At 46.9% G+C, this 19,473-nt stretch overlaps 1 protein-coding gene across 17 annotated transcripts in view; it reads left to right on the forward strand.

Annotated features, from left to right (window-relative positions):
• ZMYND8 (zinc finger MYND-type containing 8) overlaps nucleotides 1-19,473 on the forward strand; it is a 133,163-nt gene that overhangs the window by 63,325 nt on the left and 50,365 nt on the right. For all 17 annotated transcript variants that reach the window (XM_077766119.1, XM_077766034.1, XM_077766071.1 and 14 more), the window contains 6 exons: nucleotides 1,167-1,259; nucleotides 2,433-2,520; nucleotides 4,945-5,000; nucleotides 8,666-8,743; nucleotides 9,786-9,901; nucleotides 15,366-15,847. In XM_077766119.1, coding sequence (XP_077622245.1) covers nucleotides 1,167-1,259; nucleotides 2,433-2,520; nucleotides 4,945-5,000; nucleotides 8,666-8,743; nucleotides 9,786-9,901; nucleotides 15,366-15,847 — 913 coding nt within the window. The remainder of the gene's footprint in view (nucleotides 1-1,166; nucleotides 1,260-2,432; nucleotides 2,521-4,944; nucleotides 5,001-8,665; nucleotides 8,744-9,785; nucleotides 9,902-15,365; nucleotides 15,848-19,473) is intronic.

The raw sequence follows: 19,473 nt of genomic DNA on the forward strand, positions 1-19,473 counted from the left end.
TTGGACTGTAGAGTCGTTTTTATGTTGAGCGGCAAGGAATTACTTCCTGCTTTTTTACAGGCTAAATGATATCTGCTGAGGACTGTTTACAAAAAGAATAGATTCATGTAGACTTGTCAACACTGTAGAATTATAAACCAAAAAGAAAAATCGAAGAAAGGATTAATTTCTCACATAAATTGTGAGAAATTTTGATATAAAATCAATCAGGGTGGAAAGTTGCTGATGATACTAAAGCATCTTTTTAACTTGGAATGGCCACACGCTTTCCTTCTGGGCAAAAGAGTGCTCCTGCCAGCACAGGATAGCCTTTCGGATGCCTCACTTGAGTATCATGGGGTGTCTCATTAAATCTTTTAGATGTTGATAGATTGATTTTAAGAGTTTAAGATGTTATTTTTATTTTTTTTAAAAATATTTTTTGTTTATTTTTGAGAGAGAGAATGAGCGGGAGAGGGGCAGAGAGAGAGGGACACACTGGATCCGAAGCAGGCTCCCGGCTTTGAGCTGTCGGCACAGAGCCTGACGAGGGGCTCGAACTCGTGAACCGTGAGATCATGACCTGAGCCAAAGTTAGATGTTTAACTGACTGAGCCACCCAGGCGCCCTGGATTTTATTTTCAAATATATACATTTTTAATTTTGAGAGAGAGAGAAGAGAGAGAGACTGCATACATGAGCAGGGGAGAGGCAGGGAATCCCAAGCAGGCCCTGCACCGCCAGCGCAGAGCTGGATGTAGGGTTCGAACTCATGAACCATGAGATCATGACTTGAGCCAAAATCCAGAATTGATGCTCAGCTGCTCAATCCTGGTGCTCCAAGTTTTTACTCTTAAGTAATGTCTACACCCAATGTGGGGCTCAAACTTACAACTCCTATAAGTCAAGAGTCACATGCTCGAGCATGTGCCTAGTCACGAGCTAGGCAGGCATCTCAAATCAAAAACAGCTCCCATGATTATTGATAACCAGGCAGAACTAGAACTTGAACCAGCCTGGCCCTCCCCAAGAGGTCATTCTTTATGGAAACCCATAGAACTGGATTCTCTGAAAAGTGGTCTCCATTTGAAAAGTACTTTGTTGCTGTGAATGTTTTGTCTTCCTCAGTAATGATGGGCTTGTGTGTGTCTGTGTGTGTGTGTGTGCCTCTTTTCTTTCTTTTATAGACAGATGCATTCCAGAAGCCGGTTCCATTGGAACAGCATCCTGACTATGCAGAATACATCTTCCATCCTATGGATCTCTGTACATTGGAAAAGGTTGGCCTTCATCAGAGAACCTCACCGTTGTAGGCCTGAATTATCGAGATGCCTAAAGACCCTTCCTCACTTCCTGTGCCCCATCTCAAGTTAGATGGTTTCTCTACCTTTCCCCTGCACCATTTTTATTTGGCTGGAAGAACTCTCGATCCCACACCTTCTGTAACATTCTTCCAAGGATTGCAATGAAGTGCTGAATTCCACTGATCAGCTCTAAATATTACTTCTGCTGGTGATTGCGGCTTTATACCTGAAAAAGTCACACTTCTACGCATTAGTGACTTGATTGATTTGAGGCCTACTTCCCCTTCTCTTTCTCCCAGAGGTGCTAATGAGGGCAGAAGGAAGGAGGAAAGAGAAAATTAAGTGTTGGGGAAACCTTCAGATTGCTGATAAAGATGTGGCTCCCTAGAACGTATTCTCCTGATACGGATAGGTCTTTAATGCCTGAAGATGTTTTTTAAAAGTTCAGGCTAAAATTCCATGCTGAAAGTTTTTCTTGGACTGCTTTAGATTATGCACATCACTCTGGTGCTGAGTTTCAAATTTTTGGCACAAAATATGGATAAAGAAGAGCATGGATCCGGAGAAAACATTTTATTGTTTTTATTGCTGACCTCCAAACGCTGAGTCAAACATGTTTTGAAAGTTGCATACACCCTTATGGTATTTAGATAAAGAAGACTTTAAAAAAAAGACAGGTTGGAAGCCCAGCTTTGTAAGTTCATAGCTTTGGAGCTTTGGAGAAGTTCCTTAATGTGACCATTGCTTAGTGTCCCTGTGTGTAACAGCAGGATCATAGTAAGTGTGTCTTATTAAGGGCTCCATCACAAGGCTTACGTGAGACTATTACAATTAGTCATAAACATATAAAATATTCTGGGTTATTGGAAGGGGCTGCTTGATTAATGACGGTTGCTTATAGGAGAGGAAAAATTCAAGTTACTGTGATGAATTCAGGGACTTCATTTTTATAGAATTATAGATCTCGAATATAAGAGCATCCTGGGAAATGGGTAAAAGCATTCATTAATGTGGCAAATGACTGCTGAGGAAATGATGTGCGGGGGAGGGGAGAAAGAAGAAAGAAAATGACGTGGGGACACAGGTGTTAATTGGCTGCGGCCTGTATAGACTCCTGGGTTATTATGCTCCTTGGCTTGTTCTCCCCAGAACGCTAAAAAGAAAATGTATGGTTGTACGGAAGCGTTCCTGGCCGACGCCAAGTGGATTTTGCACAACTGTATCATTTATAACGGAGGTGAGTGGCTTAGGTGGCTCCTAACTAGGAGCGTGTTCTGCCCATTCTCCGACCTTTTCCTAAAAAATCTTGCTCTTTTTTCTACGTGCCAGGGCCAATAACTGAGGACATTTGTGTACAGATTGCTAATGTTTGTCAGTAGGGTATGGTGACTGTGCATTTGAAGATAACAGTTGATATCTACTTGCCCCATACCAGCAAATGCACCTTCCTCTGTGCTTTCTGTCCTCATAGATTAGTTGTATATAGTGTAGAATTTCATATAAAACGGAGTCATCGAGCGCACTCTTCTGTGTCTCACTAATTTCACGCAGTGTAAATTTGGGGGGTGGAAATTCATGCATGTTTGCCTCAGTGGTTTTGTTCCTTTTTGTTGCTGTGAGTGCTTTTTTTTTTTTTGTCATACCAACCCACAATTTATTGATCATTCCCTTTGTCGATGCTGAAGGATATTTGAGTTGTTTTCATTTTGGGGCTGTTAGGAATCGAGCCGCTGCAGACATTCTTGTACAGGTCTTTGCGTGGAAATACACTTTGATTTCTCGTGGGGAAATATTTAGGAAGTGGTGGTGCTGCTCATAGGTTTATATTTAAATTTACAAGACATCTCGGCAGACCTTCTGCAAACTGGTTGTATCTTTTACACTCTTTTAGCCATGTTTGGGAGAGACTTCGTTGTTTTGTGTCCTTTTCGGCACTTGGTATTGTCTGTCTTTTTAATTTTAGTCATTCTTGAAAGTATGAACAGTTACCATGGTGTTAATTCGCCTTTCCTTATGACTAATGGTGTTGCATATCTTTTCATGTGCTTCTTAGTCATTTGCATATGTTTTGGTAAAATATGTATTCAGATCTTTGGTTCATTTCAAAAACGGGGTGGTTTGTGTTTTCATTACTGCATTTTAGGAGTTCTTGGTATCCTGGATAACGTTTGTCAGTTGTGTTTTTGTGGATTGAGTCTTCTGGACAAATGGAAGAGGATTTCCATTAAAATCTCCTCTCGAGGCACCCTACCTTCTCTCACAGTCCTCTCTACCTTCCGGCCAGGTAGAGCTCTCAGTGTCCTGCTCCATTCTGTTCCTCTTATTCTCTGCTAGAACATTCTGCCTTGATGACTTTCTTGTATCCTTCAGTGTCAGCCTGTCAGTTCTCTGAAGTGCCTTCCCTTGTGACCCAGACCATACAAAGTACTCCTGTTAGATGTCACAGTACCTGTGCTTCCCCATGGTAGCGTTTCTCACACTTCCTGGACGGTGCTATTCTCATTTGTTTGAGTTCCTTAACAGGATGTAAGATCTTTTTTTTCCCCCTTAAGGATGTAAGATCTTTAAGAGCAGATGCCCTGTCTTCTTCCTCTATAGTCCTAGTGTAGATTGTTAGCTCATGTGTAAAGGAAAATGTATGAGTGGGTGGGTGTCTGCTGAAAGCACATGTTTTACATTATTAGCTCAGTAGCAGGCCAGACATGTGGGGAGGGGAGAAAGAGGCAAAGAGGGGCTTGGTTGAAAATCTGTGTAAAGATTATAAACTCAAATATATAGAAAGGCTGGGTAAGATCACCTAAAAAGTGAATGAGATTAGGTGGCAGAAAATTAGCATAAGCCAGGTTGGCCATTGGCCAAGCAGAGAGTAGAGACTAGGGAATGGGGAACTTCTTTCTGGTCTGAGGGGATCGCCACTGGACAAAGTTAGCAGCTCTCTTGAGTTTTAAGGCACACACACAGAAATGTAGGTGTGTGTGCGTGTGCGTGTGTGTGTATAAAATCTTTTTGTCAACAAATTTATAATTTTTGAAGACACCATAATGTTTGAAGAAAGCATAGTTTTCTTTTTGGTAATCTTGTCTTCTGGTTTAGCAAAGGTGAGGGATTTAGAGTTCGATCTGGGGCAGATTTTCAGCTCATTAGCCAAGTAGTCTTGTGTAAAGGAATCCTGAGCCTTGGTGTACTCATTAAGGAAATGGGAACATTCATTCCTGCTTTCTGATAGAGCTTCTTGAGTTAATAAGAAAATGTATTTCGATGCACCAGGCACAGCAGAGCTACTCAATTATTTTCTCTCCCCTGTTACCCTTCATGGGCTGGAGTCTGGAACAATGGGTGACTAAGGCTCCTTTCCACCAATTGGAGCCTTTTGAATATAAAAGCATCTACCAGATGATCATCTGTGAACTATAGGAATCCCACACAAATTGTTCAGTTTCAGAGACGACATTGAAACAACCAAAGATTGGTCAGTGTTTATGGGAAAAGTCACATAATTCGAACTGCTGTTAGTAGCCAGGATCTTCTGTTTTTTTAGCCTTTAAAAGCTTAACCCTGGGGGAAGAGCAAGTTGAAAGGTTGTTAGAGGAAGTATAATCCTGAAGCCAGGTGTCACAAACATGTTTCCATTTGAATTAATCATATTTTCTTATTCCCTTAGGAAATCACAAATTGACACAGATAGCGAAAGTAGTCATCAAAATCTGTGAGCATGAGGTATGTGTTTCTCACTGTCCTGTTTTAAATGCATCCAGATTGAGGGGCTGGCATGGCGGATTTCTAATTGCAGAGTCCCTTCGTGGGTAGTAGGGGCAGTTTTGGAATTTGTTGAGGCATAGACCGTGCCCCCTCTCTTCAAGGAAAAGTAAAAGTGACCGACGGGATCGCCCCAGCTGCGTATGCTGGAAATCGACACTGTCTTAGCCGTGGTCTTAGGGAGGTGGAAATGAACTTTTGTTATTCAGGCTTGAGTCACGGTCAAGACCGTGGCATCTTGAGTTTTCTTGCTTGCGTAGATCGGTTTCTTAATTCCTTCACCCCACAGTCTGTGGCCAAATTGCGCCAGACCCCTTTTAGTTTTCTTGGGGAAGATGTTTGGGTTTTAATCATGTTTGGGGGGAAAGGCTTTGACTGTTTCTCAGGGAGTGGCCTTCAGAGTCCTGGGAAGTCAGTCCCTCTTAGAAATCCATGGTTTTGGGGCGCCTGGGTGGCTTAGTCGGTTAAGCGTCCGACTTTCGCTTAGGTCATGATCTTGCGGTTCGTGGGTTCGAGCCCCGCGTCGGGCTCTGTGCTGACTGCCAGCTCAGAGCCTGGAGCCTGTTTCAGAGTCTGTGACTCCCTCTCTCTCTGACCCTCCCCTGCTCACGCTGTCTCTCTCTCTCTCTCTCTCTCTCTCCTAGAAATAAATAAAACATTAAAAAAATTAAAAAAAAAAAAAAAGAAATACCCATGGTTTTGATGGTGTGGAAGAAGCGCACCTCCTAGGCCTGCCCTGAGGCTCTAGTGGTTATGGGATAGGCAGGGAGCAGAAGTGGTACCAGGGACGCTTTGTTCAACCCCATTGTAAGGGTGAGAAACTGACCTGTGAGGACTTCAACATGTTGTGCACTTGATTCATTCATTCATTCATTCATTCATTCGTAAGGAAAACATTTGGATATCATAGGATATGTCCATTTCTGCATATCTTTATTTAATGTTTAGTTGAGAGAGAGAGAGACAGAAAGCACGAGTGGGGGAGGGGCAGAGAGAGAGGGAGACACAGAATCCGAAGCAGGCTCCAGGCTCTGAGCTGGCTGTCAGCACAAAGCCCGATGAGGGGCTCAAATCCACAGACCATGAGATTATGTCCTGAGCTGAAGTCGGACACTTAACCAACTGAGCCACTCTGTCAGCACAGAGCCTGATGCGGGGCCTGAACCAACAGATTGTGAGATTATAACCTGAGCTGCAGTCAGAGGCTTAAACAACTGAACCACCCAGGCACCCCTCTACATATTTTTTTTAGATAAAACAAAAAATGTTTTGGGGGAAAGAGAGATTGTACACGGAAGGGGCAGAGAGACGGAGGTAGAGAATCCGCTCCATCATGGTGTAAAGCCAGATGCGGGGCTTGAACTCATGAACTGTGAGATCATGATCTGAGCTGAAATCCGGAGTCGGCTGTCTAACCGGCTGAGCCACCCAGGTGCCCCTTTTTCTAAATATTTTTATAGAGAGTGTTGTGTAATCAGTATCTTTCATTTTGATTGTTTTCCCAGGTAGTTAAACACACAGGAAGAACTGAATTTTTTGCGGCTGTTAGGATGATTTTCTCAGTACAATTGTTAGAAAGGCATCTACCAGGTCTAAGTCTGTACACAGAGCAAAGGCTTTATGTAGCCTTCCTGATTGATTTCTAGGAAAGCTGCAGCAACATGTATAACACTCTGGGTAGTTTTTCTGTGTCCTTTCCAATTTTGAAAGTTCTAATTTTAAAAATAGGTGTATCTGTATTTTCCCTGCAATGCGATCAGTAAAACAGTGGGATCTCGTTGTGATTTTGGTTTGCACGTTTCCTTTTTTTTTAAGTTTTTTTTAAATTTTTTTTTCCTTTTTTTTTTAAGTTTTTATTTATTTTTGAGAGACATTGTGAGAGGGGGAGGTTCAGAGAGAGAGGGAGAGAGAATCCAAAGCAGGCTTCAGGCCCTGAGCTGTTAGCAAAGAGCCCGACGCGGGGTTCGAACCCACAAACTGTGAGATTATGACCTGAGCCATCGTGGGACACTTAACTGATTGAGTCACCTAGGCGCCCCTGGTTTGCACATTTCTGATGACAAGTGACGATAGACCGTTTTCGATCTGTTCATTGTTGGTTTGGAGTTTTGTATGAGTGAGTTGTCCAGTTGTGTTCCCTGTGGGGTTCCTTTGTTTCCCTGGGTTTGGGAGCTAAAGCCTAGGTGTTTAGTCGGTGGGTTACCTCCAGGTGGGATTTTCTGGACGCAGGTCCTTTGTGTCTAGATTTCTAAATCTACCCGTTGGTAATACATTGCAGCTCTGTGGGCTCCCAACGCCAGGCTGCCCTGGACCTTAAGTTACCCCTTTATTCTCGCCAGTACCTTTGGAGGAGCCCACACGTAGGGTGATTAGGAACAGGAGGTACATGCCACCATTCATTCATTCATTTATTTGTTTGCTCCTTTATTCAGTCCTTTATTCATTGACCATTGAGTTAGTCAGTTATAATAATAAAGTTATTAGAGTAATGCTTGCCGAGTATCTGGCACCTTACATGATTCAGAGATAAAGAGGAAAACAAGTCTGTGATGATGGTGAGGAGAGAGTAGCACTGAGCAGGGCGGTGACAGATGAAACATGTCAGCTCTGGAGCCCGTTTGCCTGTGTTCAAATCCTGGTCCCGCCCCTTTGCTGCAGTGAGACCTTGGGCAGGTTTCTTGACTTCCTGGGGCTTCATGTTTTCCGTCTGTGGTATGGGGGAAATAGCAGGCCTGCCTCTGGAGGGTGCGAGGAATGAATGAATTAGTACTGAGGAATGAATGAATTGGTACCCGTAGAACATTTTCACGACCCCAGCATAGATCTCTGATAAATGTTAACCAGGGTATCGATCACTGTGTCACCTAAGGCAGTTTTCATTTCTCTCCTATAACAGTTAAGCAACTGTTCTTAAAGTTACAGAGCTAGTAAATGCTGGAGCCTGAACTGAGATCCAAGAAGGGGGGGCTTCTGGGTTCTAAGTTGTACTTAGGTATACGTACTTAGGTCCCTAGGTGAATGTACTTTTTCAAAGGTCGATAAATGACATAATTTTGAGATTGTTGCCGGTTTAGATAAAAGTAGCACCTGCCCTGGTCAGTGTGACTGCCGCTGGGTGAGAATTGAGCACAGCCAGCAGAAGCCAGGGTGGCTGGAGGTGTTTGGGGGGCAGAGGCAGGCGGGCTGGGGCCTGGTCACACTCGGTGTTGAAGGAGGAGCTAATCTGGAGTTTAGATTTCCTTGTTAGTTTCTCAGCCTTGTACGACTAACATTTCCTCTGGAGAATCCTTTGCCCCAGGGACCGTCCCGTACCTCCTAGGTGCCATTTGCCACAACCACCTGTCAGATGTACAAGATGTACAAGATCTGGCTGCTGTGGGGTAGACCGCGGTGGGAACAAGGGTGGAAGCTGGTCCAGATGTGGCCCGGAGAGAGCTGGTGGTGGCTTGGGCTGGGTGCAGGGAGCTTGGGGGTTGATGAGAGGTACTTGGATCCCGCTCTGAGGTGGTCCCCACCGTGGGGCTTGTCTTAGCTAATCTTAACTGCTAATATCCTCATGCATTTCTCAGGGGCGTCCAGGTGTGAGTTTCCTGGGTGATACATCCTAACATACTTTTGTTTTACAGATGAATGAAATTGAAGTATGTCCGGAGTGTTACCTAGCTGCTTGCCAAAAACGAGATAACTGGTTTTGTGAGCCTTGTGTAAGTTGCATTTCCTTTCCTTACTTCCTTTTCGGAACTGATGCCTTACATGACCGCCCAAGGCCACCTTCTCCAAGTGCCTTATTCGATGAAACTTTGGGAGAAGATTTTTTTTTTTTTAAACCGATGATGTTATGGCAGAGTGAAAGGAACCCAGGTGGAAAAAGCCTCTGGGGCTGAAATTGATGTGCCAGAGGGAGCACTGTGACTTCCTGGGTTTATTAGCCCCAGAGCAGACTGCAGGGTAGACCATAGAATGGAGTTCATCAGGGAGAGGGTACCCCAGGGTAGCGTGGAAAAAGGGGATGAGAGTCATGAAGAAGTGTATTCTTTGACGAATCTGTTTTGAGACAATTGGAAAGCCCTCTCTGGATTGACGTTATGGTCTCTCCCAAGTGGTGGTTTGGGGTGAGGCATGGGAAGAGGAAAATCACCCTGTTTTCCTCATGGATCTGCAGTTTCCAAGCCAGTGATGTGCAGAGAGAAGGAGTTCTTGGGGTGGAGGCAGGGCTGGAGCTCATGGGGGGGGGCATGGGGGGACGAGATTGGGTAAGTAAAGTGGAAAAGTCAAACATAGTTTACCTGTCTTGCTGCCTTTGGGGATTAAACACCTGAACAGTTAAGGCTCTGTGCAGCCCTCGAGAAAGAACGAAGGTGGCTAATACTGCCCTTATGACGTGCTAGTTATAATGCACATTTAATCCTCCAACTTAACAGAGGGTGTAGACCTTGCTGTCTCCTTGTTACAGGGAAAGGGGGGCACTTGCTCACGGCCACCTCAGTAATGAGCAATGTGGCCAGGGTCCAAGCCTGATCTGGTCTGTGGTTGGTTCTTCCCTATTTCGACGTTCACCCCCAGAACCAGCTTCGCCTGGGGCTTCCTGGGCTCACGCGCTCCTAGGGAAGCCCCTTCGGGAGACCCTGCCTGGAAGCGGTCTCGCGTAGCCGGTGGCCTCGCTGTGTTTGCATATAGCAAGCTGTGTGTATTGTGTGCCTTTCTGTCACGTGCATACAAACTCTGGTTTTGTTTCTCTTTTCCCAGAGCAATCCACATCCTTTGGTCTGGGCAAAACTGAAGGGGTTTCCATTCTGGCCTGCAAAAGCTCTGAGGGACAAAGACGGGCAGGTTGATGCCCGTTTCTTTGGACAACATGACAGGTGGGCGTTAAACCGAGCTGCAGACGGGTAGCTTTAACTGAACCTTTGATGACTGTATCGTGGCCGCGAGCAGGGGCGGAGGGGTTATGTTGTTGTTTATCGTCATGACACCAGTCGGGGGATCTTGCAGTTAAAAATCCTGTCCTGTGCTGCGTTAAGCCTGAGAATGTGTGTGGGTTCCCATTGTTTCAGGTACGTTGAGAAGAATCAGGCTTCCGTAGTTTTGTTGACGAAACTGGCACAGGAATAGGTTCCACAGCTATTTTAAGCGGGGCTGTTCCTTTTAGATTTTGCAGAGTAAATTAAACCACCGTGCAAATTGCTCTTCGAAATAACGCTTTCAGGGATCAGAAGCATTTCCTCGGATTGCCAGTAAATGAATCTCTTGTCATTGTGCTGGGTGGTTCCCTCCCGTTGCCTTTTCTCTGAAGCCAAATAGGAAATTGTTAAGAGGTGGCTGTTGTTAACAGGTGTGAGCCCTCCCCGCACCCAGCCTTTCTGTGCTCCCCTCTCCTTCGCTCACAGGGACATGAATTGTTCTAGCTCTTAGCGGTTCCCTATCCTACGGGCTTGAGAACAGCAAGTAGACCCAGGTGAGCGGTGGTTAATACCTTAGTTCTCTTTTTTAGCAAGTCATGTGAGGATTCAGTGAGGCAGCAAAGTGCTACCAAGCAGTTTGAAAAAGTGAGTGTGTTGGGGAGAATACTGAAAACACAGATTCTAGGGGCCCCTGGGTGGCTCTGCCGGTTAAGCATCTGACTCCTGATTTCAGCTCAGGTCACGCTCTCCTAGTTCATGAGTTCGAGTCTTGCACTGGGGCTCTGTGCTGCCAGCGTGGGGCCTGCTTGGGATTCTGTCTCCCTTTCTCTGCTCTTCCCCAGCTTGTGCTCTCTCTCAAAATAAATAAATAAACTTAAATTTAAAAAAAAAAAAAATTTTTTTTTTAAATGTATTCTAAAAACTATCACACCCTCAGAATATACAGAAAATGCAGTTTGTAATTCCAAACACCAGAATCGGAACTATTACTCTGTTCACTTTGCTTGTTGCCTTGCGAAGGAAGACAGAAGACTGAATGATAAAGTAAGCTGCGAAATCATTTACTGGAAATCTGTTGTCTGGAGGCAGAGTGGAAATTAGCTGTGATGGTCCTTATCAAACCGATAGGAAGTAGTTTGCTTTATTTGATTTTGACCTCTTTGCTGGAAATCTTTTGGTGCTGCTGTGGTTCCGGCCCCGTGCTGGATGCCGTTGTATGGGAGTGAGCCAGCGGACGTTGTCCCTGCCCATCTGAAGGCCGGCATCCTAGTGGGGAAGACAGATAATACCGAGTAGCAGGCAGGGTGGTCTCTGGGTGGGGGCTTAGAGATCTGGGTGGAGGGCCGGGGAGAGCCAGCCTGCTGTGCTTGGGGAAGGCCAGGAGCACGGTGTGGTTTGGACAGGAGCGGGGAGGAGGAGGGTGGTAAGAGATGGGGGGGTAGGGGGCAGGGTCTGGGTCACAGGGCTGTGGTCAGGGTTGGCCTTTTTCTCGAAGAGTAAGAGGAATGCGAAGAGTAAGAAGAATGCGTGTCTGGTTGTACGTCATGATAGCATGGCAAAGTGTTAACACTCTTGATGATTTGGGATTATTCTCGTCTGTAATATAACCCGTGTTATACTTAGGATATAGGCGGGTGGGGGAGGCCGGTGCCTGCTGTCACGCGCCAGACTCTTAGAGTCTTTGATATTGCTCTCCGCTGAGCCCACTCTGCACGGACATCTTACTCCTGCCTGTCAGCTCTGCATGGTGGCTTGGGGTGGGGTGGGGCATGAGCTCTGCCAGCCCTGTTCCTGAGGCCATTTCCCCAGAACTGGCTGGCGTAGGTTGGTTCAGGGTAGGGGCTGTCGTGGAAGCGGGCCCCCCGTGTTGGTGAAAAAAGCCAGCAGCCCACGTCGGGTGTTCGTGAGCTTTGCCTGACCCCTGCTGTGTCTTTTGCTCTCTTTCGGAGGGAATGTGCCCAGCTGTTGCCTCATTTTGAGTGAGGGGAGCCCCTTGGGGGCAGTGATTGAGGCCACTCTGTCGGGATGGATTGGGTGGTGCAGGAATGAAGTCACTGAGAGCTTGGGGGAAACCTAAAAGGAAGAGCATCCCTTCCTCCCAGGAGATGTTCTTAAAGCGGAAACTGGTCACACCCAGCAGCTCGTTGCAGAGGCTACAGAGAATGGATAGGCTGTCTCTTTCTCAGGGAGCAGCTCTGGGCTTGTGGAGCAGAACCTCAGCCTGGTACTGTGTAAGCAAAATAGGTCAGGAGAGCAGAGTAAGAAATGTCACGGCCTGTCACGTGTTCATCGTTAAGTTAATAAATGACGGAGCAAGCCCGGGGCGGCTCTTGTACAGATCAAGGCATGTTCTGGAGAGTCTCTTAGTATGCTTTTTGTCCTTGAAACATTTTTGCCTTCTTGGGATTGGATTTCACAGACACCTACACACAATACTGTATGAAAATCCAGGAGATATTTAACGAAATGCCTTCAGAGCTACAGAAGAGTGAGCTGGCCAGAATTGAGTGCTTTTTATGCAGCGGGCGCTGTTTTCAGTGCTTTTTGCAGAAGCTGATTTATTCCCATTTGACTTGAGAAGAAACCTTGAGGCCCAGAGTAGGGAGTAGCTCAGCCGTGTGACTCTGTGGCCTGTCAGGACACTGGCTGCAGAGACTCTCTTTTGTTAAGCAAATGTAGTTTCTCTTTAACTGTGTCCTGGGCCTGTTAGAAGGAAGGAAATACATTGCTGAACTCCCTTGGCAGGCACCTTCATTGAAGGCGCTTCAGACCCTGGCAGAAGACAGTTAAGGTCCCACCCTAGACAGAATGGGGGGGACACAATGATAGTGGCCAGAGGCCAGCTGGCTGGTGAGGTCCTGGTACTGCGGGGACTGGTCTAGGTACATTTCATTTGCTCCCCTTGACCTTCCTCCAGGGAGGGGCTCAGCCTCCATTTTATCGATGTAGAGCTGAGGCCAGCTTAGGGAAAGGGAAGCCCTTTGTCGGGAGCAGCTGGGGGACCCCGGCCGCTCCTCAGATCTGTCCTGTGTAGTCCAGACATCCGCTCACCCAGGTGTTTTAGCTGCAGACTCTCACCCAGAGGGCACCTGCCTCCTGCCCTGTTCGGTCTGGCCGCAGCTGTGATCCCTCAGGTGTCTGCAGGATGACAGCCGCTAGTTGGGGTGGATCGGAAGCCGGTGATTTACAGCACGCTGAGAGAGCAGTTAGATATTTTTGGGGTGTTTGATTTTAGCTTGTGTCACGACCCCATTATCACCATGAGTTGCAAACCTCCATCCTGTGCCCTGGATTTCACCCCACGCACACGCTTTATTTCTCCGGGCCACTTTGTCTTCAAAACAGGAAGGAGATTCCAGCGTTAGAAATGTGGGTAAACTGTAATCTGAGTGGTCCACATTTCTTGCTTCTCTTTAAAACACTGGAAGACGGGGCAGCGTGGGGCCCGTCGCAGCGCTTGCGACGCCCCCATGTGGACGATGCTCGCGTTGGACTCGCTGCGGCGCTTCGCGTCCCCACTGTCCACTCTGCTCCCCGTTGCTTTGTGTCTGGCTTGACTTTATGGTATTTGAAGTCCAAAAGGCCTCCTTGGAAATGTTCGTTCCCACTGGATTCCCAGCCACAAACGGGATGGAGGCTGGGGAATCCAGTGGCACATGGTCCATCTTTCTGTCCGCGTATGGGCTGTGCCTCGGACCCCGAGTGGTGGCAGGTTAGACAGCCTCCTCCTGCCTGCAGCCGCTTGGCCATGAATTCCAGAAAAGCAGCTCGTGTTCTTGTGAGATCTCTGCAGGGCATGCTGGGATGTGGGTGGTGGAAGGGAGGAAGGCAGAACCACCTGAGAATGTGGGTGGGGGGTGGAGGCTGTTCTTTGGACAGTTTCCACGTGAATTCTCTCACATTCAAAGTCATGCACCTCCTTGTAGGTTTACGGTTTTCCAGGGTTTCCTTCTAGTGCCTCGGAGAACCCCAGGTTACGAGAGATGCGAAATCTGGTGTCTGAGCATAGAGTTGGGCTTGGGACCACTTCTCTGTTTGGAGGTGTGGTCCTGGAAGCCGGGCTGTTTCCCTACTCTCTACCCACCCAGAGCCAAGAGGGGATTTATTATGCTTGTAATGGATTAAAGTGACTAAGTCCATGAGCTTTTTAATGTTTTAGCGAAGTTTGAAGTTTGCTCTTTATGTTCCATCATAAGAACATATCTATTAAGTGCTAATGGCTAATCACGTATTAACCATTCAAACTGAGTGATTTAAAAATTCTTTTGGCTAGGGCCCCCTGGGTGGCTCTGTTGGTCAAGCCCCTGACTCTTTATTTCAGCCTATGTCAAGATCTCATGGTTCATAAGTTTGCGCTCTGAGTTGGGCTCCGTGCGGACCATGCGGGGTCTGCTTGGGATTCTGTCTCCCTCTCTCTTTGCCCCTCAGTTCTCTGCTTGTGCTCTCTCTTTCTGTCTCAAAAGAGATAATAAACAAAAAAATTTTATTGAGAGAGAGCAAGTGAATGAGCGGGGGAAGGGCAGAGGGAGAGGGAGAGCGAGAATCCTAAGCAGGCTCCACGCTCAGCATGGAACTCAACATGGGGCTCAATCCCACGATCCTGGGATCATTACCTGAGTCAAAATCAAGTCAAACGTCTAACCTACTGAGCCACCCAGGAGCCCCCAAACCAAGTCTTATATGTATGTACGTATGTTTATTTCACAGAGAGAGAGAGAGAGAGAGAGACAGAAACACACAGAGTATGAGCAGGGGAGGGGCAGAGAGAGAGGGAGACACAGAATCCGAAGCAGGCTCCAGGCTCTGAGCTGTCAGCATGGAGCTTAACACAGGGCTCAAACCCACAAACTACGAGATCGTGACCTGAGGCCAAGTTGGATACTTAACTGACTGAGCCACCCAAGTGCACCCCAAGGCAGTTTTAAAGAATAGAGTATGTATTTAAGAACCTTGGCAAACAAACCAGGCTAATTTGGTTGGCATTAAGGAAAAAACCATTCTGGAGACGCCCTGAATGTCCATGGGCAGATGAACAGATAAAGAAATCGTGGTAGATACATGTGGGATAGTATTTAGCCTTAAAAAAGATACGACAACATAGCTGAACTTGGAGGTCGTCATGCTAAGTGAGATCAGCCAGTCACAGAAAGACAAATACTTCTGCGTAAATTCCACTTTGTGGAGGTATTTCATAAAATAGTCAAATAGAGAATCAGAGAGTAGAACGGTGGTAGGATCATTGGGCATAAAATTTCTGTTCTGATGAATAAGCAGTTGAGGTCTGCCTTACGGCCTGTGCCTGTGCTTACCAATAGTGTGTTGTACATTTAACGCAGTGAAATAGATTTGTAACAAACTTTAAAAAAAAAAAAGAATCTCTGAAAGGACCAAAGTTGACTTCTGCTCTCTCTTCTGCACTTCCTAGGGCCTGGGTTCCAATAAATAATTGCTACCTCATGTCTAAAGAAATTCCTTTTTCTGTGAAAAAGACGAAAAGCATCTTCAACAGTGCAATGCAAGAGATGGAGGTGTACGTGGAGAACATTCGCAGGAAGTTCGGGGTTTTTAACTACTCTCCCTTCAGGACGCCCTACACCCCCAACAGCCAGTACCAAATGCTGCTCGACCCCAGCAATCCCAGCGCCGGCGCCGCCAAGATCGACAAGCAGGAGAAGGTCAAGCTCAACTTCGACATGACGGCGTCGCCCAAGATCCTGATGAGCAAGCCGATGCTGAGCGGGGGCACCGGCCGTCGCATCTCCTTGTCGGACATGCCGCGCTCCCCCATGAGTACAAACTCTTCGGTGCACACGGGCTCCGATGTGGAGCAGGATGCCGAGAAGAAGGCCACGTCGAGCCACTTCAGCGCCAGTGAGGAGTCCATGGACTTCCTGGACAAGAGCACAGGTCAGCCTCCGGCGGGGGTGGGGTGGGGGGCGCGGTGTCCCCTGGGACACAGGGCTTCTGTTGGGCCCACACCAGCTGGGTTTTAGATGGCCAGCGCCACGGAATTGAAAGGCGCTCCTGGGGTTTCGCTGCAGTGGAGCAAACCTAAAATTTCCAATGGATAAGACAGTGGGATTTATGCTGTTAACAATCAAGAGAGGAGAACCTTGGTCCCCAAAGGCCAGATGGGAGGGCATTCCTTGCAGCGGGCAGAGGGGGCCAGAGGACCTTCAGAGTGAAGATTAGATGCCTCTTGGGTTATCACAGCAAAACTTCCAGAATAGTTTGTTTATCAAGAATGTTCTTTTAATTGAAAGACCATTTTTCTTACCAAAGTATACCTTTCACATTACTTCGTGCTCCAATGTTGGAGCATGGGGTACGGTCAGCAATAATGTGTCCTCTCCCCAGAGCACTCCTTAGAATTTGCCCTGATTGACACTTGCTGTCGCATAGTGGGTAAGCATGAGGCTGCCAGTCTCAAATCCCAGCTCTGCCGCTCCTGAGCCACAAGGCTTTAGGCCAGTACTTACTGTGATGCGTCAGTTTCCTCATCTGTGATGTGACCTCAGAACCGACCTTCCCTGTAGGTTCCTGTTGAGGGTTAAATGAAGACATGTCCACACAGGGTCTGAACAGGGCCTGGAATATTGAGCAGTACAGAGCTCTTGGCTGCTGCATCATTTCCTATGGTGGCTGCTCAGCCAATGCCCACACGGATTTGGAGAGCGGATGTAAGCGAGGGGTGCTGGGCCAGTGTGAAGAAAGGAACGGTGATCTAAATTGAGTTTTAGGTACCCAAATGTTATCTGGTTGCCTATTACATACTTAAGAGCTTTATTACTTCCGCAAGGAAACAGGTTTACTCCCAGTTTTCTTTTTTTATGTTTAGTTTTGAGAGAGAGAGAGAGAGACAGGGCATGAGTGGGGGAGGTGCTGTTAGCACAGAGCCTGACATGGGGCTCGAACCCACGAACCGTGAGATCATGACCTGAACCAAAGTCAGACGCTTCAGCGACCGATCCACCTGGGCGCCCCTCATTTTTCTTGAAACGTGGCCTTTGTTGGTCTTCTCGGAGACGTGGCCACAGAGAGCCTTCTACACTAAGCCTGATGGTAAAAGGCAGTCCCTGGGCTGGGGAGACAGACCGTCGAGGGGCAGGGCCTGGTGAACCCCTGGGCACACGCCCATCTCCAGAGCCTCAGCCCGTGGTTGCCCTGCAGGATTGTGGGCTCATGGTTTCCAGATCTTAACTGTTATTCCAGAGAAGTTGGAAATTTGTATTTTTATATAAAACCCCCAATTATTAAAGGTCAGCTCAAAATGTCTTAGAATATTTTCCAGAATGAATAAAGCACACCTCCAGGTTGGCCATCAGTCCTAAGCTTCTGGCCAATGTTCTGTTTCACCTTAGACAGCCCTGCAGACCCTGTCCCTCCCCTTTCCTCCTCCCTTCACCCCTCCCTCCTTTCCTTCCTTTATGAAAGAACTCTTTATTTTTTTATTTTTTAATTTTTAAAAAATTTTTAATGTTTTACTTATTTTTGAGAGAGAGGGCGAGACAGCGTGAGCAGGGGAGGGTCAGAGAGAGAGGGAGACACGGAATCCAAAGACAGGCTCCAGGCTCTGAGCTGTCAGCACAGAGCNGGAATCCAAAGACAGGCTCCAGGCTCTGATCTGTCATCACAGAGCCCGATGCGGGGCTCGAACTCGCGAACCGTGAGATCATGACCGGAGCCGAAGTCGGACGCTTAACCGACTGAGCCACCCAGGCGCCCCTTTAATGTATATTTTTAAATGTTTATTTTTGAGAGAGTGTAAGCAGGGGAGTAGCAGGGGAGGGGCAGAGAGGGAGAGAGAGAGAAAGAGAGAAAGAAAGAATCCCAAGCAGCTTGTCAGCGTGGAGCCTGACACGGGGCTGGATCCCACAAACCGAGATCATGACCTGAGCCAAACTCAGGAGTTGGACACTTAACTGACTTAGCCACCCAGGTGCCCCTTAAAGTCCTTTTTTTTAAAAATATGATTCCTTTGCCAGTAGGTGCTCAGATCATTTTGGGGATTATGAGTCAGACAGCCAGTGAGTACTATGCATCGAGAAGGTGATCCCCCACATTGCTGTAATCTTAACCAATTTTCTGTAAGGAGCCAGACAGTAAATATTTTGGGCTTTGTGGGTCTCCCTCACTACTGTGCAGCTATTCAACACTGTTGTTGTGTTAATGACACAGCCATAGGCAGTACATGGCTGTGACATTGAAATTTGAATTTCATACAATTTGTATGTTTCATGAACTGTAGTAACCCTTTAGGAGTTTTCCAATATTTACAAATGGCAAATACCATTGCGTGCAATATGAGAGGAGGTGGTTCGCCAGATTTGATCCGTGGGTCCTTTTGCCAACCTCTATTATAGACCAGGTCAGAAGAAACTTAGCCTCCCCATTCAGTTTACAGGGGGTGAAACAGGTCTCTGTGGAGAGGAGGGAGCAGCCTGTTCGCACAGCTAGAGCCTGATTCTACATCCGTTTTCTCTTCACTGCGCCCTACTGCCCTCTGCTGTCAGCAGTGACAATAGCATTTAGTAGAAGAAGTGGAATCTTGAAATACCCCACAGTCATTGAGGTTTTGAGTCATTGAGTATCATTGAGATGAGATTGTGATTTATCCAAGGTTGTGTTAAAAAAAAAAAAAAAACTTGTCATAAGACAGAAAAGCTGTATTAGTTTTAGCAATAAAAAATTTTTCACCAGCAGCATTAAACCTACGCACTGAAATAAGTCATTAACTAAAACTTCTATGAGAATTTAGAAACTTGCCTTTTGTTTCGGGGGTGTGTCGAGGAGCTCCGAGTCGGGTGTCTGTAATCTACAGAACTCAATTTCGTTTTCTGAGGAGTCTTTTGCTCAGCCAGGAGCCTTTCGCCCGCGGTGTCCTGACCCCGGATCAAAGTGGTTTCAGTGCTCTGTGATTTTCCTGCTTTCCCCTTGATCTAGACGTCATGGCCAGAATCCGTGCCTTTGGCAATATTTGCTTGCAGGACATAAGCCATGAATATGTATTCGGCCAAGAGTCTTAGCACCTGACTGTCACCAGCCTCTGACTTAACCGTCCTTTGGTCTCGTAGCCCTGCTAGGGGGTGAGAAGGGAAACCGTTCCGTAAACTCTCTTCTTGTCACAACTCTACAGCCTTGTCACACGATACTTGTTATTTATAAAACTAAAGTCACAGACCACCTCACCTCCCGATCAGCCCATAGGTGCTGTTTCCAGGTTTTTTTTTTTTTTTTTGGTGCAAAATGATGATTTTATTAAAGCACAGGCACAGGACCCCTGGGCAGGAAGAGCTGCCTTCTGGGACTTTCTCTGTGTTGGTTTAGGTTTCAACTATTAAGCTGAAAAACAGATGCTTCAGGGCTCAGGAAGGTATGGGAACAGGTTTAGGAAGTGTGGTCACTGGGAGGAATGACACAGAGCAGAAACAGCGCGGCGCCCTCAGGACTTCGCGCCCCACGCCTGGTGCCCGTGTGACCTCGCGACCCACGCCTGGTGCCCGTGTGACCTCGCGACCCACGCCTGGTGCCTG

This window comes from Crocuta crocuta, unplaced genomic scaffold (assembly GCF_008692635.1).
Source record: "Crocuta crocuta isolate KB4526 unplaced genomic scaffold, BGI_CrCroc_1.0 scaffold71, whole genome shotgun sequence".
Classification (NCBI taxonomy): Eukaryota; Metazoa; Chordata; class Mammalia; order Carnivora; family Hyaenidae; genus Crocuta; species Crocuta crocuta.